Source organism: Platichthys flesus, chromosome 14 (assembly GCF_949316205.1).
Source record: "Platichthys flesus chromosome 14, fPlaFle2.1, whole genome shotgun sequence".
In the NCBI taxonomy this organism is placed as follows: Eukaryota; Metazoa; Chordata; class Actinopteri; order Pleuronectiformes; family Pleuronectidae; genus Platichthys; species Platichthys flesus.
The window spans coordinates 23,479,771-23,498,657 of record NC_084958.1 but is presented as its reverse complement, the minus strand read 5'-3'; the positions used below and the strand labels follow the sequence as shown (position 1 = coordinate 23,498,657).

General features: G+C 47.1%; 1 protein-coding gene across 1 annotated transcript in view; it reads left to right on the top strand.

The window, feature by feature from the left end:
* Nucleotides 1-2,854: 2,854 nt before the first annotated feature.
* myo10 (myosin X) overlaps nucleotides 2,855-18,887 on the top strand; it is a 44,409-nt gene continuing 28,376 nt past the window's right edge. Inside the window, exons 1-3 of the mRNA XM_062404747.1 lie at nucleotides 2,855-3,468; nucleotides 7,775-7,933; nucleotides 15,891-16,078. Coding sequence (XP_062260731.1) covers nucleotides 3,289-3,468; nucleotides 7,775-7,933; nucleotides 15,891-16,078 — 527 coding nt within the window. The 5' untranslated portion in view covers nucleotides 2,855-3,288. The remainder of the gene's footprint in view (nucleotides 3,469-7,774; nucleotides 7,934-15,890; nucleotides 16,079-18,887) is intronic.

Sequence of the window (18,887 nt, the reverse complement as noted above, 5' to 3'; positions counted from 1 at the left end):
GTTGTTGTGGCTCTGATCGGGAGGAGGTTGTGTTGTTGTTGTGGCTCTGATCGGGAGGAGGTTGTGTTGTTGTTGTGGCTCTGATCGGGAGGAGGTTGTGTTGTTGTTGTGGCTCTGATCGGGAGGAGGTTGTGTTGTTGTTGTGGCTCTGATCGGGAGGAGGTTGTGTTGTTGTTGCGGCTCTGATCAGGAGGAGGTTGTGTTGTTGTTGTGGCTCTGATCGGGAGGAGGTGTCTGGACAATTGACTGAAGACATCATACAACTTGAGATCTGAAGCAGAGACGTATGACATGTTAACGAATGACAATCAGGATCATTTTATGCAGATTTCAATCAAGCGTCCGGTTCCTCGTTCACGCGACGGTGCAGGAAGCTGCTCTGGACCGCTCTTCTTCTATGGTTTTATTATTGCTGCAACACTTACTTCATGTCAAAACATTTCCTAGAACACGACGCTGCCCTCAGAACGTGACTGCTGCGATAACAGAGAGACATCAGGTCACAGTGGAGACATCTCTCCCCTGAAACCAAACACAGTGTAGGTTTGTTTTCCTGACTTTAACATCCTGGCCTGCGTCGCTCTGTCTCTCTGACCCTGACACCTCTGCTCTGGGAGCTGGTTCACTCGGGTCTGGATGAGAGGCTCCGAGGTCTCAGAGGTTCAACAGCTGGGCCTTGATCCACAGCTCCCAGTCCCAGTTGGATCTGCTTAGTGTCTCCCTGCTCATGTGTTGACATTAGCGCGGCTGAGGCCCAGCTGCCCTCCATGTCAGTGGGATGGCAGAGGGTCCATGTGAACCCAGGTTATTTTCCTCACATATTCACAAAGTTGTGGTGTTGTGTTGTGATGTCTGCTTCTAGAATATTGTGGCTTCTGAAAACATGTTATTCTCAGACGGCCATTAGGTGATTTGCAGCCCAACTTTAGAGACTTTAAGACTTGAGGAACATTAATAATTCAGACCAATCAGATGGAGTATGAAGCTGCCTTTGTGGACGTCCAGGGGCGTAACAACAGGCAGATGTCGTCGGCCCTGAACTGAGATGGGGGCCCCTGAGTACAGTGGACTACGTTACTCCATAGTGAAAATTGAATTCTATGATCAGTTATAAAAAGTAGCCTGGTCAGAAACTCTCTAAAGTCTCATTTATTCTGTCTTTACATATAAAAATAAATCTGTAGATTAACGTTCGTATGGTTGTAGAGCAGAACCTCCACTAGGGGGCAATGCAGAGGTGAACGATTCTGACGACATCAAACAGGGCGGCGGTGGAGGACGTTATGATAATCATAGATATATATATATATATATATAAAGCCTTCATATATAAATATCTATGGTGATAATGTACGTAAGAGGCTGCGCAGTGAAGAGCACCGGTCAGACTCCTCTCAAAGATTCATTGTGAAATATTGGCTCCACTGTTTTTGTGTCAGACCTGATCCAACACACCGGAGGATTTGGCGTCTCCCTCCCTCGCCGAGCTGAGCGTCGCCCCCTGCTGTTTGGATCTTTGGGTTTTGTTGCAACCGAAGTTTGGAGTTCGTCCATTCACAGGGACTTGGCTCCTCGTCCTCTTAGGTTCAACGGAAAGTTCAAACGAGAACTTTGATGTTCAGGGTTCAGACACAGAGCCTGACTGTAGACATGGGCTGATAGCTGTGTGTGTGTGTGTGTGTGTGTGTGTTTGTGTTTGTGTTGGGGAAAGGGGCGGATGAAAGGAAAGTTGATAGTGTGCCACTGTCTTGAGTCGTGTCTCTTTAGAGGCGGGGGGGCGGCACACGCTTGCCACAAAGAACACGGATCTGTGTGTTTACATGTGTCGTGTTCTTTGGTGGTGACAGAGCCTTGAGAAGTGTGTCAATGGGGGGGGGGGGGGGGGGGACCCTTCTGCCCTTCTCCACCCAAACTTGATGTAAACATCAGATTCCTCCGGTGGTGCACGTCAGGAATGTCCATGTGGTCACAGCTGCTAAACAGCACACGCCTTCTCTTTGTGCACGTTTCAATGGGACGTCTCCTTTGTCTGGTCCTTTTCTGTCTCATCAAAGAGACTCTCGTCCACCGGCGTCCCAATGAAAGGCTTTCTATATGTCTGTATACCCCCCCCCCCCCCCCCCCCCGAAGAACTGTTAAATAGAAATTAAAAACGATAACATCTAGAACGTCACTCAGTCCAGCAGATCAAGTTCTCCTTTGAAAGCTGGTCAGACAAAGTAAAGAGATATTTGTTTGACGTTCTGTGACCAGGTCTGGATCAGTGGCTCCGTGATCCACTGCTGACACTGCAGACGCAAGCTTTACTGTGTGTGAGTGTGTGTGTGTGTGTGTGTGTGTGTGTGTTTATCCATTCATGCATCATCCCCCCCCCAGCCAGGTGCCCCCTCTCCACCACTCTATAGTAGAAACGAGGGCCTGTGGGTCAAAGGTCGCTCGTATGCGCGGTGCTTGGAGAGAGGGGGGGGGGGTCGGAGCCTCCCACAGAGCACAGCGTTTGTTTTTCCCATTAGCGTTAGCCTGTCACGCTAATGAGCAGAGGCACATGTGGCTTCACGATCAGAGCGTCCACTCCGTCCTCAGCTGTTTCCTGTGTCCTCTGCATCACATCACAACTCGATGGTCATGTGATCACATGCAAAGAGAAATATTAACTAAACTGAGACGGAAACTTTCAAACTTGTCTTAAAGACTCAGATCTTCTTTGCAAATTTCTCCGGATCCTCTGCAGCAGTGATAAAACCTCCAGCTGCTCGTGGGGGGGGGGGGGGGGGGGGGGGGCACTGTGTGACCAGGAGCAGTAAACTTCACAGGTCATCAGGATTAATACGAGCATGCAGGTTTACTGGCTGCAGGTAGAGACCTCTGAAACCCGAGACCCTCCTACTGGTGGGAGGAAGGTCGGTGCCTTGGGAACGGCTCCACGTGGAGATGAATATATCTTCTTGTCGGAGCTTGTGCGATTAGCAAAGAACTTAATACAACGTTACACAACCCGAAAGGACATGAACACAACATGCTGTCTAACAGATCGCACAAGAATAGAACTTCACAATGGAAGAGAGAGACTTCACTCTCCTTTTGTTTACCAGACGATTTATTACAGATCAAATGACACAAATAAAAAGTCCAGAAGTTCACGTCAGGGGCAGAAATCAAAACGTTATTGTTAATATATTGTTTACTTCAAGTATAAAGAAGCATTTAATGGAAATATACAAGAACCTTTAGACTCTAGGGGGAAAAGTCATGTGAATCCTCTGCCTTCTTGTTTACTGTGTTTTCACGATGCTGGTATTTCAGAGTGGTTCACCCCCCACATCCCAGTGTGTGTTTGGATCTAACATGCCTCGTTCTCTTTCTGTGCAGGGCGACCGGGTGTGGCTACGGGAGGATGAGCAGTACCAGCCCAGCACCGTGTCCTCCTGCTCCGGAGGCGTGGTTGCCTTCGCCACAGACTACGGCCAGGTGAGAGTCACTGGAGTTACTGGAGGCGGTGGTGGTTGTCCTCTCTGTGAACCCACTCATGCAAACACTCTTCCTGCAGTTTGACGTCAGGGACTCGACAGCGTCCTTCACACTCGAGTATCAAACTCAGGGATTCGAGCTCGTACATTGTCCTGCTCGTTGTTTTCATAAACCTCCAGGAGAGCAGAGGCTTAGAGAGGTCTACTCATAATTTAGGATCAGCTCAAGATGGAGTAAATCCTCTAATCCCCATATGCTTCTGCATGATTCCACTTTGATCCACGTGTTGTCTACACAGCCGATGGAGGAGGCCAGGGACATATGGAGCAGGGGTCACCGGGGACTTATTATTTAAGTTGGTTATTAGGAGGGAACAACTATACAAACTCTTCTGGAGGTTCTCTGCAACACAAGATCTCTTCTTGAGGTGAACTCACTCACTGGATTTGTTTGTTATAAATGAAGCTTTTCTGTGACTCTGAATTAAAGAAGGGCTCCAGTTTGAGGAAGAGGATTTGGGACTGGGTCACTGAGGTGGACTCATTACAGAGACATGTCCTCAGAGGTTTTCATTGGTCAACTGAACCTCAGCTGTTTGACGGAACCTGTTCAGTCTGAGTTTCCCCTGCAGGTGGATTTCATCCTCCGCTCATTTCCTGTTTTAGTTTGAAAAGGTGGATGAGCAGAAACGAGATGATTGGAAGCGATGACGTGGACGCTCTTCCTGATTGGTTCTTGTTAGTAGCCTCCTCTGATTAGTCAGGTTCCTGTCACATGACCTCTTTCATGAAGAAAACAATCAGCCTCATCTTCCGGTGAAGAACACAACATGGAGGATCAACTTCAAGTGTAACTGACCCTGTGTCTGCTCACAGCTGCTGTTCAGTTTGTGGGTTCTCGTGTTCACCTGCACGTGCCTGAGAGGTCATGTGATATGTGTTTTCAGAAAACAGATTCGTAGTCAAAACTCTGAGATCGTTTAGTTTAGTTTGAAAACAGTGAGGAAAGAAAAGCATGGAGGTGTCTGGGTGGATTTACTGTGCAGCCCCCTCCTGTGCCGACAGCTCTAACAAAGACTTCCTGTGTGAGAGCGGGTCGCTGCCGGAGGACGAGGTGTGAATGTGAGCGCTGAAGGATTTAGGGTCATGTCGAGCTGGCGTATTGTCCTGGAGATTTACAGCAGATTAAGACATTCTTATCACCGGGCTCCGACTCACTGAGCGACTCCATCAGAGCCGCTGGTCACTGCAGCTAATGAGTCTCCACACCACAGTTCACCCACTGGATCCTCCGGGTGAAGGGCTGTGGTTCCAGCCACACCGAAGTGGAGTCGGACCCAGTGACCACCTGGGTCCGACTTCCACAAGCACCATGAGGTCGACACTTGAGCCACTAGATGTTGAAATGTGTCTCGGACTCAAGGCCTCCTGCAGGACATCTCAGAGTCCATCAGCTCCCATCAGAGCCAAACCCTTAAACCATTAAATGGAGTTTGGTGGGTTCGATGGAGACACCGGCTCTTCTGTTTAGAGAAGGAAGCCAAACAGGATCTAACAAAAACATATAGGATCTCAGGAATCAGGTCCTGAAGCCTCCAGTGACACAGGAATCCCCTGTTTGACTTTTCATCCAGGTTTATTTATGGTTTAACTTCTTTTACATTATCATAATAATTGTGTGTCAGGTCTTTTATCTTTCTAAGGATTATGATTATTATCATCTCATAAGTGGTTCTTTCATGTGAGCTGTCGGGGGGGTCGCAGGGCTCCTCTTGTCTTGCTCGGGTTTCAGTGTTTTGGACGGAGGAGACAGTCTCCTCCTCCCGAGCTGACTGCAGCACAATGCAGCAGGAGATGAATGGTGATTCAAAGTGCAGCTGTTGCTTTTGATGATGAAGATGAGGATGCGGGGGGGGGGGGGGGGGGGGGGTTACCTGGTCGACTGTCTGAGAGGGAGTGTGGGGGGGCGAGGGCTCAGTTTCCCCTCCTGATGACGCATAATTAACTGCAACTGAACTAAAATGTAGACAAACAGAGATGCAGGTTGAAAACAATGCTCAGCATAAAGGGAAGAAACACACACACACACACACACACACACACACACACACACACAGATAAAGATAATTATCTGACAAATTCAAGTTACATTCAAAGAAAACTTTCAAATCTTCTTATAAGTCAGGGCTGGACGATTTGAACTTGAAGTTTATCACAATAAAACAGTCAATAAGGATAATTATCAAAGTAAATGTCACATTATTATTTCTGTTAAAGTTCTTAACTGTCTTTATGGTTCATAAATGATGTGTTGTTTACATGATGCATTAATATATATATATATATATACATTTATAGTGAACCTTCCTTATGTTACAGATGACAAGGATTGATGTTGTTTTCTTTCCCAGCCCTAATGTAAATAATTAAAACGAGTGATGGCTTAAGTGCACAAGTTTCATTATGAGAGTTCCTCAGTTGCTCATTTCACGTTCCTCAGGATCATCTCATTCCCTCCAGCTCAATGAGAACTCACTTTTCTGATCCGTTCAAGTAAGAACAGACTTCATCCTGGCTGATCCCAGAACAGATCCTGTTGTACAGTGCTCCCGACCCACCTCCTCTGTCCAGGGGCTTTGTTTCTCAGGGATTTACTCGCGTTAGCATCTGTCGCTCGGCTTAGCGCCCGGGCCCCAGCGCTTTGTTCTCGAGGCGTGGAGCCTCCTCATCCCCGCGAGGACAACTGGGCCAATTAGAAACCTAATGAGTCTCCACGGTAGGAGACTGTCAGACAGGTTCTACTGCCATAACCTCAAGGGTGCACAGGGGGCGCTCATGAGACCAGAATGAATGGGGACATATGGAGCTAAAGACGAGTTATGGGGCAGAAACAAGTGGTTGTGATGGATAAGTGAAGCCAAAGTGTCGGCCATCTTTATTGACACTGTGGTTTTCAGTGTTTGAGGAACAGGTCGACAGGAGAGTGTTTGTTTAAACTCACTCACCTCCCTCTCAGGACTTCAGGGTAGATTGAACTTGTTCAACTGTTGAATGCAAACAGAGTAAACTCTGAACAGGTCCAACAAGTCACTTATCTCCTGCTTGTAACTGTCTCCTCTGCACAGTATACAGTCTGAAGGCTGCACTCACAGAGCTCATCATTAACTCTGGTTGGTTCAGTAGTTTTCTCCAGGTGCCTCTGGACGTTTGGGTTTCCTCTTCTAGAATCACTGTTCTAAACCCATCAGAACACGGTGGTCTCGAACGCATCACAGAAAAGACCCGATCACATTTCACGTCATGATGTTTCTGGGACATTCAGTTTCCCCTGAAGCGTCACTGAGGCAGGAATGTGAGAAATGAGGCCTGGCAGGATGCTGAGGGGGCGGTGGGGGGGCTTTGGAGGTTAATATGTGTGTGTGTGGGAGGGGGGGGGGGGGGGGTCAGATGTGATTGACTTCCCAGTAAGACACTGGCTTCCTTCAGGAATAGTCGCCCTGACTCGACTTGGTCCCGGCAGGTCACCGACCCACCGACCAGCCGGAGTTCAGTGTGTGTTGATCACTTTGTGAGACGTGTGGTTGATGATCACAGTTTCATTTTACTTATTAGAGTCACAGTAAAAAAAATCCAACACACATCCTGAAACGTTCAAATGTGTAAAACTGTGAAGAACAAGAGGAATCGTTGCAGGTTTTTGTTTCCAGTTCCTTTTCGTCTTTACTTCCTCCAGAAGCAATATCACAGATTAACCAAATGATGTCACTGACTCGTATCTTTATTTATATATATAACTGTTTGCCTTCTAGAATGTGACTCAGTAGATCTTCCCCAACAGCCCCCTCATGAAACCACATTCGAAACCCTGAGATTCACATTATTATTTGGATCTGCGACCAAAGTGCACACACACATAAATATCAGTCCCCTACATTAGACACAACATCACACACTCAACAGGACTCAGATTCAGTGATCATCGGTTTGGACTCATCACTGTGGGAGAAGCAGTTCAAACTGTTTTGTCTTGAAAAGCTGCTCGACCTTGTCCTCAGACACTCGAGCAGCCGAAACCTTCCTCCTGCTCAGGGCCACGTTCAATCTGCCGCCTGTCTCCAGCACAAAGAAAACTGAAACATGAGAAGCAGGAGGAAAGTACACGTTCAGACTGCAAACAAAAGATGGAAGAGGTTGAAAACACATCACCAGGAAGGGATTGATGTTGTTAATGTCTGAACTCTCGACAATTATTCTTCCACTTTTTTACCCAAATAATGAATTGTGTGTCTCTTGTGTTTGTGTTGCAGGTGTACACCTACAAGCAGAATGCGCTCACCAGGCAGAAGGTGCAGCCCATGCACCACAGCAGCGTCACGGGGGTGGAGGACATGGCCACGCTGCAGGACCTCCATGACGGGGCCATCATGCACAACCTCCTGCTGCGCTACCAGCAGAGACACATCTACGTACGTACACAACACACTCGGTTTCCACAGCAGGCCACAGACAAGGACACGGGGAGGCAGTTGAGATTTAGCTTATCTGATTTTGCTCATCGGGTCAAACTGCCTTCCTCTAAGTTCTCCGTGTGGGAATCTCCTGCGAATGCCCGAAGTTGCTCAATCGTTTCGTAACAGCAGAGATAAAGGTCCAGACGCAGAAGACAGATAAGAGAGATGGACCAGATAGACAGAGGAGGAGCTCCCGTCCACCTGGAACCATCACAGCACAGTCGAGAGCTTCTTACCGTTTCACACCTTCTGTCAGAGACCTGTGGTATTCCGAGGTCACAGCAGAGTTCCCTGTCAACGCCGTCATGAAACCGTTTGGCTGTCGGCCGTAATACAGTGAAGGTTGATTGACAGCTTCACTGGTGGGAAATAGAGGCTGATGTTAAATAAGCGTCAGAAGGGAAACGTGCACAGACGCAGCAGAAACCTGCCGGACTGCTTTCGGTGCTTCAGGTGTGAAACCGATCACTGATGTTACCAGTGCATAATCTGGTGATTATATCTTATCTGGTAGAAGAATTCACGTTTGGTCTACAGGTAGTGAGAACATGTTGTGGACCAGGGTTTGATCCTGCAGTTCCAGGCCTCCAGGGGGCGCTGTGACGATGAGAGACGTGCACTTCTTTGTTTTATAAAGTAATAAGTACCATCAAGATAATTTAAAACTATATAAACGACCTAACGTTGCTCTAAAAGGTACAGTGTGTAAGATTTAGGTTAAAGAATCTATTGGCAAATATTGTATATAAGTATTATATATACATTTATAAATTATTAATAATTCTAGTGATGTTTTCCCGAGTGTTTTTCATCTACATTGCACAAATTGTTGTTTTATTTACCATAGAATGGTCCCTTTATATTTAAATACTTTATATCTACATCCTTCACACGTGCCTCGTCATCGTGCGGGGGCGGGACTTAGGCCCGGTGACTGATTGGTTAACCCCAGAGTCTTGCTCAGCGGTTGTGGAAGCAGCAGTGATCGTATCTGAGATGTTAGTGCTCGTACTTTTCTTTTGCTGATTGAACACAGTGATAATTCCCGTCCTGCTTTGCACAGCGAGCTGATTGGACAACAGAGCCGCTCTGTTCCCCCCCGACCCAGTCAGACTAAACTCTGGAAACAAAGGAATATGTGGGACGAATGTCTCTCAACCATTACTGTCTCGTTTTCTACTTATGGACTAATGAACCGACCTGACTCAGCACTTTCTGCAGCAAAACAAGCCGGTGACAAAGGCAGCCTTGTGCTCGCTGCGCACATTCACCGCAGTGACCTCTGACAAACAGCATTTAGTTACTTTAATCACGACTGAATGCTCCCGTATGGTCGAAATTATCCAATCAATTCATCACAGACGCCCGTGCTCCACCCTGACGGGCGACTCTCACCCTCTCTGGGCCAGAAGCTGCAGCAGGGGAACATTAGAGGAGAGGTTTGAGGGAAGTGGGTCGCGGTGGACCAACGGGAGGCTCCGTAAACACAGAGCCAGCATCAAGCCCTGACACGGGTCAGAGGTCAAACAGGTTAAAGTTGGACTTTAACTGGTGACGCTGGTAGTTTCAGGTTACATGAAACTCCTGTGAACTCACTACTGTGTTAATGCAAGTTTATTAACTTCCCTTTGCACATAACCAGTGGAGTTTTTAAACCAGTAGAAACAGTATGAACTCTGGGTTCATGTTCGGTATAAGGACTGGTTTCATGTAGTCACGTTTCCGACTACATGAGTTTGAAGTACAGACAGATCAAGGACCAGCACATGAAGCTCTGGAACCCTCCAGGGTCTGGATTCTCTCACTTGGCTGCTCATGCATGTTTTTTCTCTGTCCTCATGGACATCCTGGTTTCTACCTTCCTGAGATCTGTCCTGACTTTTAACACGAGTGTCGAGTCCCTTGTACGTGCCTGTTTTTCAAGAGAGATGAAAGCGAATGACCCCTGTCAAACGTTTAGAGGGACGGACGTGCCAGGGACACACGCTGCTAAGATCTGAGAGCTGCAGGAAACACAGATAAAGTTCCTGACTTTACTTTAGTTTCTTCATTTCCTGGGAACGTGTGTGGTGTGAAGAAAAGGGCAGAGCGAGGTGAAGTGTGCATGAACGCATGAAGTCAGATGCATTAGAGCAAGGGGCCCCGAAGCCTTAACCTGTCAGAGGCCCCGGCATTTCTGAAAGCACCCCTGCTGACTTCTGAGAGTCACACAGGCAGAATTAATGAGTTGATGCTTTGTCTTTAATCTCATCACATTCTGTCTTTACAGGAAGAGACAGATTAATAACATCACGATTACAGTGGTTACGTTTAAGACTTTAAAAGAACATTTGATGATGATGATGAAGACGATGAAGACGATGAAGATGTTGATTTTACTGGAACAAATAATATTTTAGTTCTGAACTAGCAGCTAGCAGCTAGCCTCAGCGCTAAAGCTGCTTCACTTTAGAGTTGGCATGACATAGATGAATTGGAAATTTAGCCTGGAGGCTTCCACACTGGTTTGTGTGTCTGTGTGTGTGTGTGTGTGTGTGTGTGTGTGTGTGTGTGTGTGTGTGTGTGTGTGTGTGTGTCTGAGTGTGTGTGTGTGTGTGTGTGTGTGTGTGTGTCTGAGTGTGTGTGTGCAGTCTTTAGCTCCTGTGATTGTAACCAGCTGTGCTGTCTACTGGTGGCCTCACTCGTCTCCTGTGTGGATTCCAGTTGAAACGGGCACACACACACACACACACACACACACACTCACACTCACTCACACACACACACACACACACACACACAAACTATGTCTCTCTCTCAGGAATCTCTGACTTGCTTGGTTGCCCTGTACTGTCCCTCTTTCTAAAACACACACTTTCAGACTTTCATACACATCCCCTCACACATACATTTTACACATACATGTTAAACACATACATTTTAAACACATACATGTTAAACACATACATTCAGAATAACGTCATCTCATGGCAGCACATTCCTTCCCTGGGTATTTTCTCTCCGTTTACATTTAGTGCTTTGCTCTGTGATGAATTGCAGAGACACTTCATTATTCTCTCACGTTCTGTACAAAGTCTTTAAACTCATTTTAAACCTCAGAGTGATCAGCACAAAGTGAAAGTTGTTCTTCATCGATGAAGAAGAAGGAGGCTCCCCAGGGACTCATGTGGGTTTCACAGTCTTCATCGCTCAGTTGATGTTCATCCAGCAGTGTCGGGTTCTCCCAGAGTTTGTATTTCTCTAATGAAGAATGCATCTGTTATTTTATGGTGTCTGCTTATTTCTGTAATGATTTATAGTTTAACTTACTTATAGACAACAACAGATTCTAATCTGAGACATGGAAGCTCTGTTGAATCTAATGTGACGACAGGACTGTAAAAACATTCTGAACCGTCCACAACATTCCAACAACACGTGATTCCCACCAGGACGTGGTCGCCCTCTGACACGCTGACGTGGTCCAGGGGTCATCCGGCTGGACCGTGCGGAATCGAGCTGCACATGTGAGAGTCAGCCGTCAGCAAACATGGTCTATGTGCTTTCGATCTGCTGCTTGTCTTCCAGGACACAGCTCTGGCCTGTTGAGTGTTGGGACTGATGCATGGCGTTGAGGTGGCGGGGGGGGGGGGCTACAGGTGTCTGCAGAGAGCGAGCAGCAGATGAAGATGATGAAGATGATGAAGAGCACTGCTGCTCTCCAGCTCACACAATAAACTTTATTCAGACGGCAGTTTTAAAAAAACAAGTTCACAAAGAAAGAGCAGAAAGAGTTCATTGACACACACAGTAGATGTCTGGTCTCCTCATACATACACAACCACACACGTACTGAACACACACACACACAGCTACACACTGTGTCCTTACAGCATGTGAGCTTCCAGACTCGTCCAGCTCGGCGTCCTGATCACAGGCAGATGTGGAGAAACCGTCCTCCAGCCAAAGAGGAGTCACGTGATGTCATTTCCTGTCAGCTATGTTTACTAATAACCGGGGCTCATGTCACTTCCTGTGGAAGCAGTGGTGCAATAAATGAGTAAAAGAAATTTACTCATTTCTTTGATAATTTATTTTACAAAAACATTGAAAAAACGATGGAATCAAAAGAAATCTTACTCTCCAGCTCCCCAAAATGAAGCCAGACTCTGGATCGCCCCCTGGTGGCTGGCTGCAGTATAGGTCATAAACTCTGCCTCCTCCATGTTAACGGCCGGGACCTAGCCCAAACTGAAAAGTAAACATCTTTCTGTCCTTTAGTTCTCATCACGCTGATGTTTGTTCTAGTGTTTCTGATAAGTTTGGTTTTAATTACCAATTTGATAATGTCAAAATGTGCTGAGGCATGGTGAGTGACAGCTGAGTCCTGATTGGTCGAGTGCATGTATTTCAGCGGCTCTAGCAAAGTTAAACAATCGTCCTCTTCTCCCAAACAACCCGACTTCCACAGATGTGGGGTTTCTGTCCGTCAGCAGTGATATTAAACACAAACAGCAGAATCCCTGCGATGCCAAGAATAACAAATGTGCAGGAATTTGTCTTTGTGACCCAGTAACTCGGTGACTGCTGCAGATTCACTCCTCTCTCTCTCCTACACTTCCTGCCGCCGCTTTGCCTCTGATCCTCCGTCTCTTCTCTCCATCTGTTCTTCATTTCCCACTTTCTGCATCTATCTGTCTCAGAGAGATCTTGTGTTTGGCCTGCATGCCTCCCTGAGCTCTGTAGTTACACCATCAACAGCCGCTGACGCCTCTCTGTAAACATGGACGTCTCTGTCACTGCAAACTGTCGACAAACAGAAGAGCCACGCTCGGCCCGGTATCTGCCCTTTGTCCCAAACCTGAAAGTATTAAATATTAAAATAGTTTATTAAAGTATTCAAATATCTCTAGAAACTAAACGCTCCTGTAGGTAGATCCTCAGCATGTTCCAAACCTCTGTCATTGGACTCAAGTGGTTAATACAAACGAATTAAATCCAATAAAGCTGCTTTCAGACCTTTCACCAAAGACGTTTGAAGTCATGACGTTGGTTTCACATCCCACTGAAGTCGAGGTGTAGAACTGAACGTCCACCGTCCAAAGTGCCGCGGGTTCGATGTCTCAAACAAACACTCGAGTGAGTATCGTGTTTCTTGCGTCACCTCTGTGGTACGAGTATTTGACACCAGGCGGGGGGGGCACAGTAAATCACATCATCAGCCAACGGGGTGAGGGGGGGCGGGGGGCATTCTGATGAGAGTGGCAGCCAAGGTGCTGCCGGGGTAACTGTTCCCAGGTCGGAGACACAGGGAGATTTAATTGAGTCCAAATAGTTTTAATTCACCGGGTTCAGGGCAGGACTTTAGTTTTTTCAGTCTCAGTGACACAAACCAACCGTCTGGTTCAAACTCCTCCGGCTCAGAACTGAAACCCACTCAGCTGAACCTCGGTGTAAAACCAAACCAGGTGGAGCGTCTCGTGCACAGGGAGGTGGAGGTCGAGTCCCTTTAACTCAAGTAAAAAACCCAAACACGACGGGAAGCATCACGAGCATCAGGAGAAACGATCACACACGCTGAGGATGAAGACACTCCACCTCCTGTACAGAGCCTAGAGATAACACACACACACACACACACACACACACTGACACACACACACACAGTCATTTATGATCCACAGGACATCACTGTAACAACCACACACTCTGGCAGGACAGTCTGTGTTTGTCATGTAAATACATTCACCTCAACTGCCAGTCAAATGTATTTGCATCCAGGCCGAGTGTAGGTCAGTCAGTCAGTGGGCCGTCTGAGTGGTGGGGGGGGGGGGGGGGGCTCGGGGTCAACGAGTACAAACGGTCAAACAAGGCCTGACCAGTAGATGGCGATAAAGTCTACGATCCAGTCCAGTACCAGAGAAGAAGAACGCTGTGGTCCAACAGATCGTTGACTTCATCGCCACCTACTGGTCACCTACTGTTTGAGCGTTTGTTGACGTTTGGTTGTCTTCGTCTGGACGGAGACATTTTGTCAGATGATCGTCTGATGGACGGACCAGAGAACTGTCTCTGAACTCGTCTTGTTTGTCCAGGAAGCAACAGACGGGTCGTTCACACCTACTGGTTTGTACAGCTGCTACCAGACATGGAATACAGAGAGAACCTTTCTGTATCTGCTGGTACCATCATCCAAAACCATTGTACATTCATAAAGTTCATAAATCTGTTATTTATGAACAGATGTGAAAGTGTCTTCCTGTATTAACACTATGATGGTGTGTTATCGTTCCCATCAAACCCAACAACAAGCTGCTCAGCTGAAACTTCATCAGGATGAGATCACTGTCTCCATGCCCCCCCCCCCCCCCCACACACACTGTGCTCACAGCAGACCTGGTCCTTCACCCAGTTGTTATTGTTATGGCTGTAATGTGAGTTCTCCACCTCAGGGCACCGTTCCACCTCAGGCTTCTTTTTCCTCCTCTTCCGATCCGTCCAACGTAAACACTTTCTCTACGTCACGTCCGTAATAATAATCCACCTGCCACACGCTTCACTTTGAAGTAAACTTTAATATAATAAACTTGAGTCGCAGTGAAAATAAACAGCGTGGACTCGAGCGGCAGCGGGAAAGAAGTGGGAGGGGTTTGACGGGACGCTGGCAGTCAGACGTCGTCCGGTGATTTGTGGGTGAGGACAGACGGAGACGCTCTCTGCTCCGTCTCTCGTCTCGATGCGTCTCGTCCCTGTCCTCCACCAGGCGCCTCTGATGACTGTTTTATGGGAACGCTACGAAACGATGAGACTTTCACTTCAGGTTGAAGCTGTGATGTTCTCATTCTCCAGGAACTGTTTGAGTGAAGCTCAGGTTGATGAGCACCTCCTGGTGGCCGGCCGTAGTATCGCTCATAAACCCTGCCTCCTCCATGTTAGCAGATGGGACATGGACCAAACTGTTATTTTCTTGGGACGTGAGCATGTCTGAAAGATGGAAGACGTCTCTTCGGGTTTGGCGGCCTCACCTGTTTGTCTCAGAGAACCCACGTGAAGCCGCTGTAACCGTTTTAGACTTTTTAAGAAGATCTGTTGGTTCTGTCACAGACGCTGATGTTTCGCCTTTTTCCAACTCCATTATCCGTGAGTCACCACCACCACACTGCAGCTCTGCCAAGGAAACAGCCCCCCCCCCCCCCCCCTCCTCCCCGGCTTCACAAGCTTCAGCCGTTTGGTTTGTTTTTGTTTCAAAATGTGAAAAAGTCTGATGTGTTCATATTTGAGTTTTCCCGACTGAAGGAGGTTTTGAGCGTTGCTCAGGTCACAGGTCACGTGTCATGTTTGCTTTGGTCCACCGTCCTGGGAGTTGAACAAGGCTTTCAGGACTCTGTGCTTCTGTCCGGTGAATTGGATTAACTGAAGCCTCTGGCCCCGTGTGTGCTTCCACCTGAGCAGCGACAGGCAGCGGAGATGTGATTTGCTCTGATCGGTCTGCCTCTCTGTCTCGCTGCTTATTAAATGAGAAGTTATGACGTATCGGCTCAGAGACGTCGCTCAGATTAACCTGAGAGCTTCTCAACTTCCTGCACTGAGTAGCAACTTCTTTCCTTTTCACTTTGAAGCCGAATAGTTCTTGAGTCCCGTTTTCCTGTTTAGATGTTTAATTCAACTAAATTCAGTTGAATTAGTTTATATTTTTGTTGACTTTTTCAAGTCCTCAGAATATTATAGAGAAACTGGGTAAATAAAGATTGAAGACAAGTCTCTGGTGTCTCCACTCCATAAACTCCTCATAACATAGTCTGGATGTGAACTGGTTGTTGAAGATGTATATATATATATAAATATAGCCGTTTATATATAAATATATATATATATATGACTCTAATTATTGATGTTGATGTTTCTAACACTCCTTCTCTCTCCTGATCTGCAGACGTACATCGGCTCCATCCTGGCGGCGGTGAACCCGTACCAGACGCTCCCCGGACTCTACGAGCGGCCGGCGGTGGAGCTGTACAGCCGACACCACCTCGGGGAAATCCCCCCCCACATCTTCGCTGTGGCCAACGAGTGCTACCGCTCGCTGTGGAGGAGGCTCCAGAACCAGTGTGTCCTGATCAGGTGGGTCACAGGGTCGTCGTCTCGGAATCGAACTCACAACCTGACACAGAAACCTGAAGTAGATGAGAACCTTTCTGCTGGGTGGACTTGAGTCTTAGTGAACTCTCAGTCGGGGCTGAACTGTTGTGGTCTTGAGGTTGTTCAGTCGCTCTTCCCTCAGTGCGTCAACCGCTTTGATCGAGGTTCGAGTCCCCTGGGCGCTTTGGCTGCACTTCTGAGTGTGACACAAACACACACACACACACACACACACACACACACTGATACTATCTCCATCCTCTGCTTCCTGTCCTCACATCCTTCCTCTTTGATTATAACTGGACGACTTTCACCTCCTCCGTCTCTCCATTGTTCGAACCCTTCCTCCTCTGACCTGAAAGAGAAAAGTTATTTTTATTTTATCTTCAATGGTGAACTGGGGGGGGGAACAGTTCGACTTTGTGGGAATGTTGTGTTATGTAAGAACACAGCAGAGACACAATAACAAACAAACATTTAGGGTGAATTGATTATGTCACGTTTGTCCCGAAACATCATTCAAATTAAATCAACTTTTGGAAAGTTTTTAAAATCCAAGTATTAATATTACAACTAGAGCCCTACATATATCTTTAAAACATGTATTGTACAAAATAAACAGAAAACTTATTTAAAGTTATTCATACTAATTTTAAATAATGGTTAAAAGTGTCACAGTTTGATGACATCATTTAGGAATCATGGCCAAAATGTTTTGTCACATCAGCCTTCATCACAAATATTTAAAACCACAATATTGGAATCTGCATCAGCCCCTGAAACTGAACTAAAGCTCTTTTTGTTCTGGGAAACTGAGCTCATCAGTTTTCTTGGTGTGAAGGAGCTCGATGCTGAACGTGTGTGTTCTGTGTTTACAGCTTGTTCAGCAGAACCAGAACCTGAGACCAGCAGGAGTCCCAGTTTGATGCTTCAGGCACAAGTGCTGCAATTTCATGTAAATTATCTGGCAGTGGTTTACAGGCCCGTTTGGCCCGGTGGTTAACGAGACACACATGTTCCTGTGTGAAGGCCGCAGCAAGTGAACAGTGGCTTTTCATGACTTTAATTGTTAATGACTCATTAAAAACACACAGCAGCTTTCTGCACTGACGTGAGTTCAGAAACATTGTGTGTGTTTAGAAACCCACATTTCTGACTCTGTGAGATTCAGAGGAACCAGACGATTCACATTTATTACTGACACACTTTCAATATCTAAAGTTGCATATGTATCTCTGGAGATGTAGAAAAGCCTCCGTGTCCCTGGTGGTCTCCTGGTTGGAGTCGTCCTCCTGTTCAGGGCACAGAAGCTCCTTTGTTTGACAGGATGTTGGTCAGTGGGAAGAACATCCACCACCACACACACACACACACACAAGGCGTCAACACAAACATGTTGTCATAATGAGCTGCACAATGCTGCCTGTCCCTGCAGGAGAAGTCTAGTTCATCTGGATCTCGCTGACTCCCGGTTCTTTCCCAGAGTTTGGCTGCAGAGTTTTTCCATGACAGCGACAGAGAGAACAAACCACAGACCACAGGCCTGACCTTCAGCTGTTGTCTCAGCTAAAACACAACCTGAGGCTTTACTGTCTGTTAAAATAGACAAAAATTACACAGTGAGCCTCCCAACACACAGACACACAGACACACACAGACACACACACTCCCTGTGAGAGCTCATTCTCCTCTCTGATCCTCTGTCTGGAGATGTGGAGGATGACCGTTGCATCTTGTCACAGGAGGGTTCAGGACTCTGTGGCATTAAATGGCTTCTTCTGCACGATGCATTGAGCTTCAGTGAGGAAACGTTTTTCAAAGACACGCTGGCTCCTGATTGGCTCAACCACTGCACGGGGGCGTTGTCGTTCTTGTCCAGGACAGCGGCGTCCATCTTTATTTACAGTCTATAACAGAGACACGCTCACATTCACACCTGCAGGTAGTCTAGAGGTGCACGTCTGTGGCGTGTGGAGGAGGAGAACATGGAGGAAACATAAAGGCACACCTAGAACATGCAAACGCCACATGGACGAGCCACTGAACCACCGTGCCGCCCTGCTGCAGGTGAAGCAGATCCAAACACTCCTTTAAATCCTGAATCTAAAAAGAGTCAGTGTCACTCTCCTGCTCCTTCCACCACAAACAGCCAGTGAGTGTTTTCTGCCTCTGAGCTGCTCATCAGCTGTTAACTGTCGCCCTCGAGCAAGGCACTAAACCTCCATCTGCACCAGTTGAGAGAATGTAAACCGTGTGAGCGCTCTGCAGATCCTCCCTGGTGCATGAATTATTAATATAAGAATCCACTTTAGTTTGATGAAGTCTCTGGGACCCGAGGGATCGGTTCCTCAGTGTTTGGGGGGGGCGCCCTCAGTGTGTGTGCAGCTCGCTCTGTGGCTGATGCATGTGTGAGGCTGTGAGTAATTGCAGGGCGGAGTTGTGTGTTTTTCCTGAGGGCTCCGGTCTCCAGGCGGCTGATCCTGGCTGATGTTCTGTTACAAACTAAATAATATCTTGTTCCCATTTTATATTTTGCTGTTTAACAAAATCACAACTTAACAGACGACGTGGACGCTCACAACCTCGTTGTGGTCACAGAGTAGTCTTCAGTGATTCGTCAGTTTCCTGTCACATGACCTCCGTTAACCATGAAATCAACCAGCCTCAGCGCCCGGAGGAGAAACAACATGGAGGATGAGTTACGAGTGTCTCTGCTCACAGCTGCTGTGCAGTTCACGTGTTGACATGTGGAGGAGGAGCAGGAGCTCTCCTCTGGCTTCTGGGATCAAGA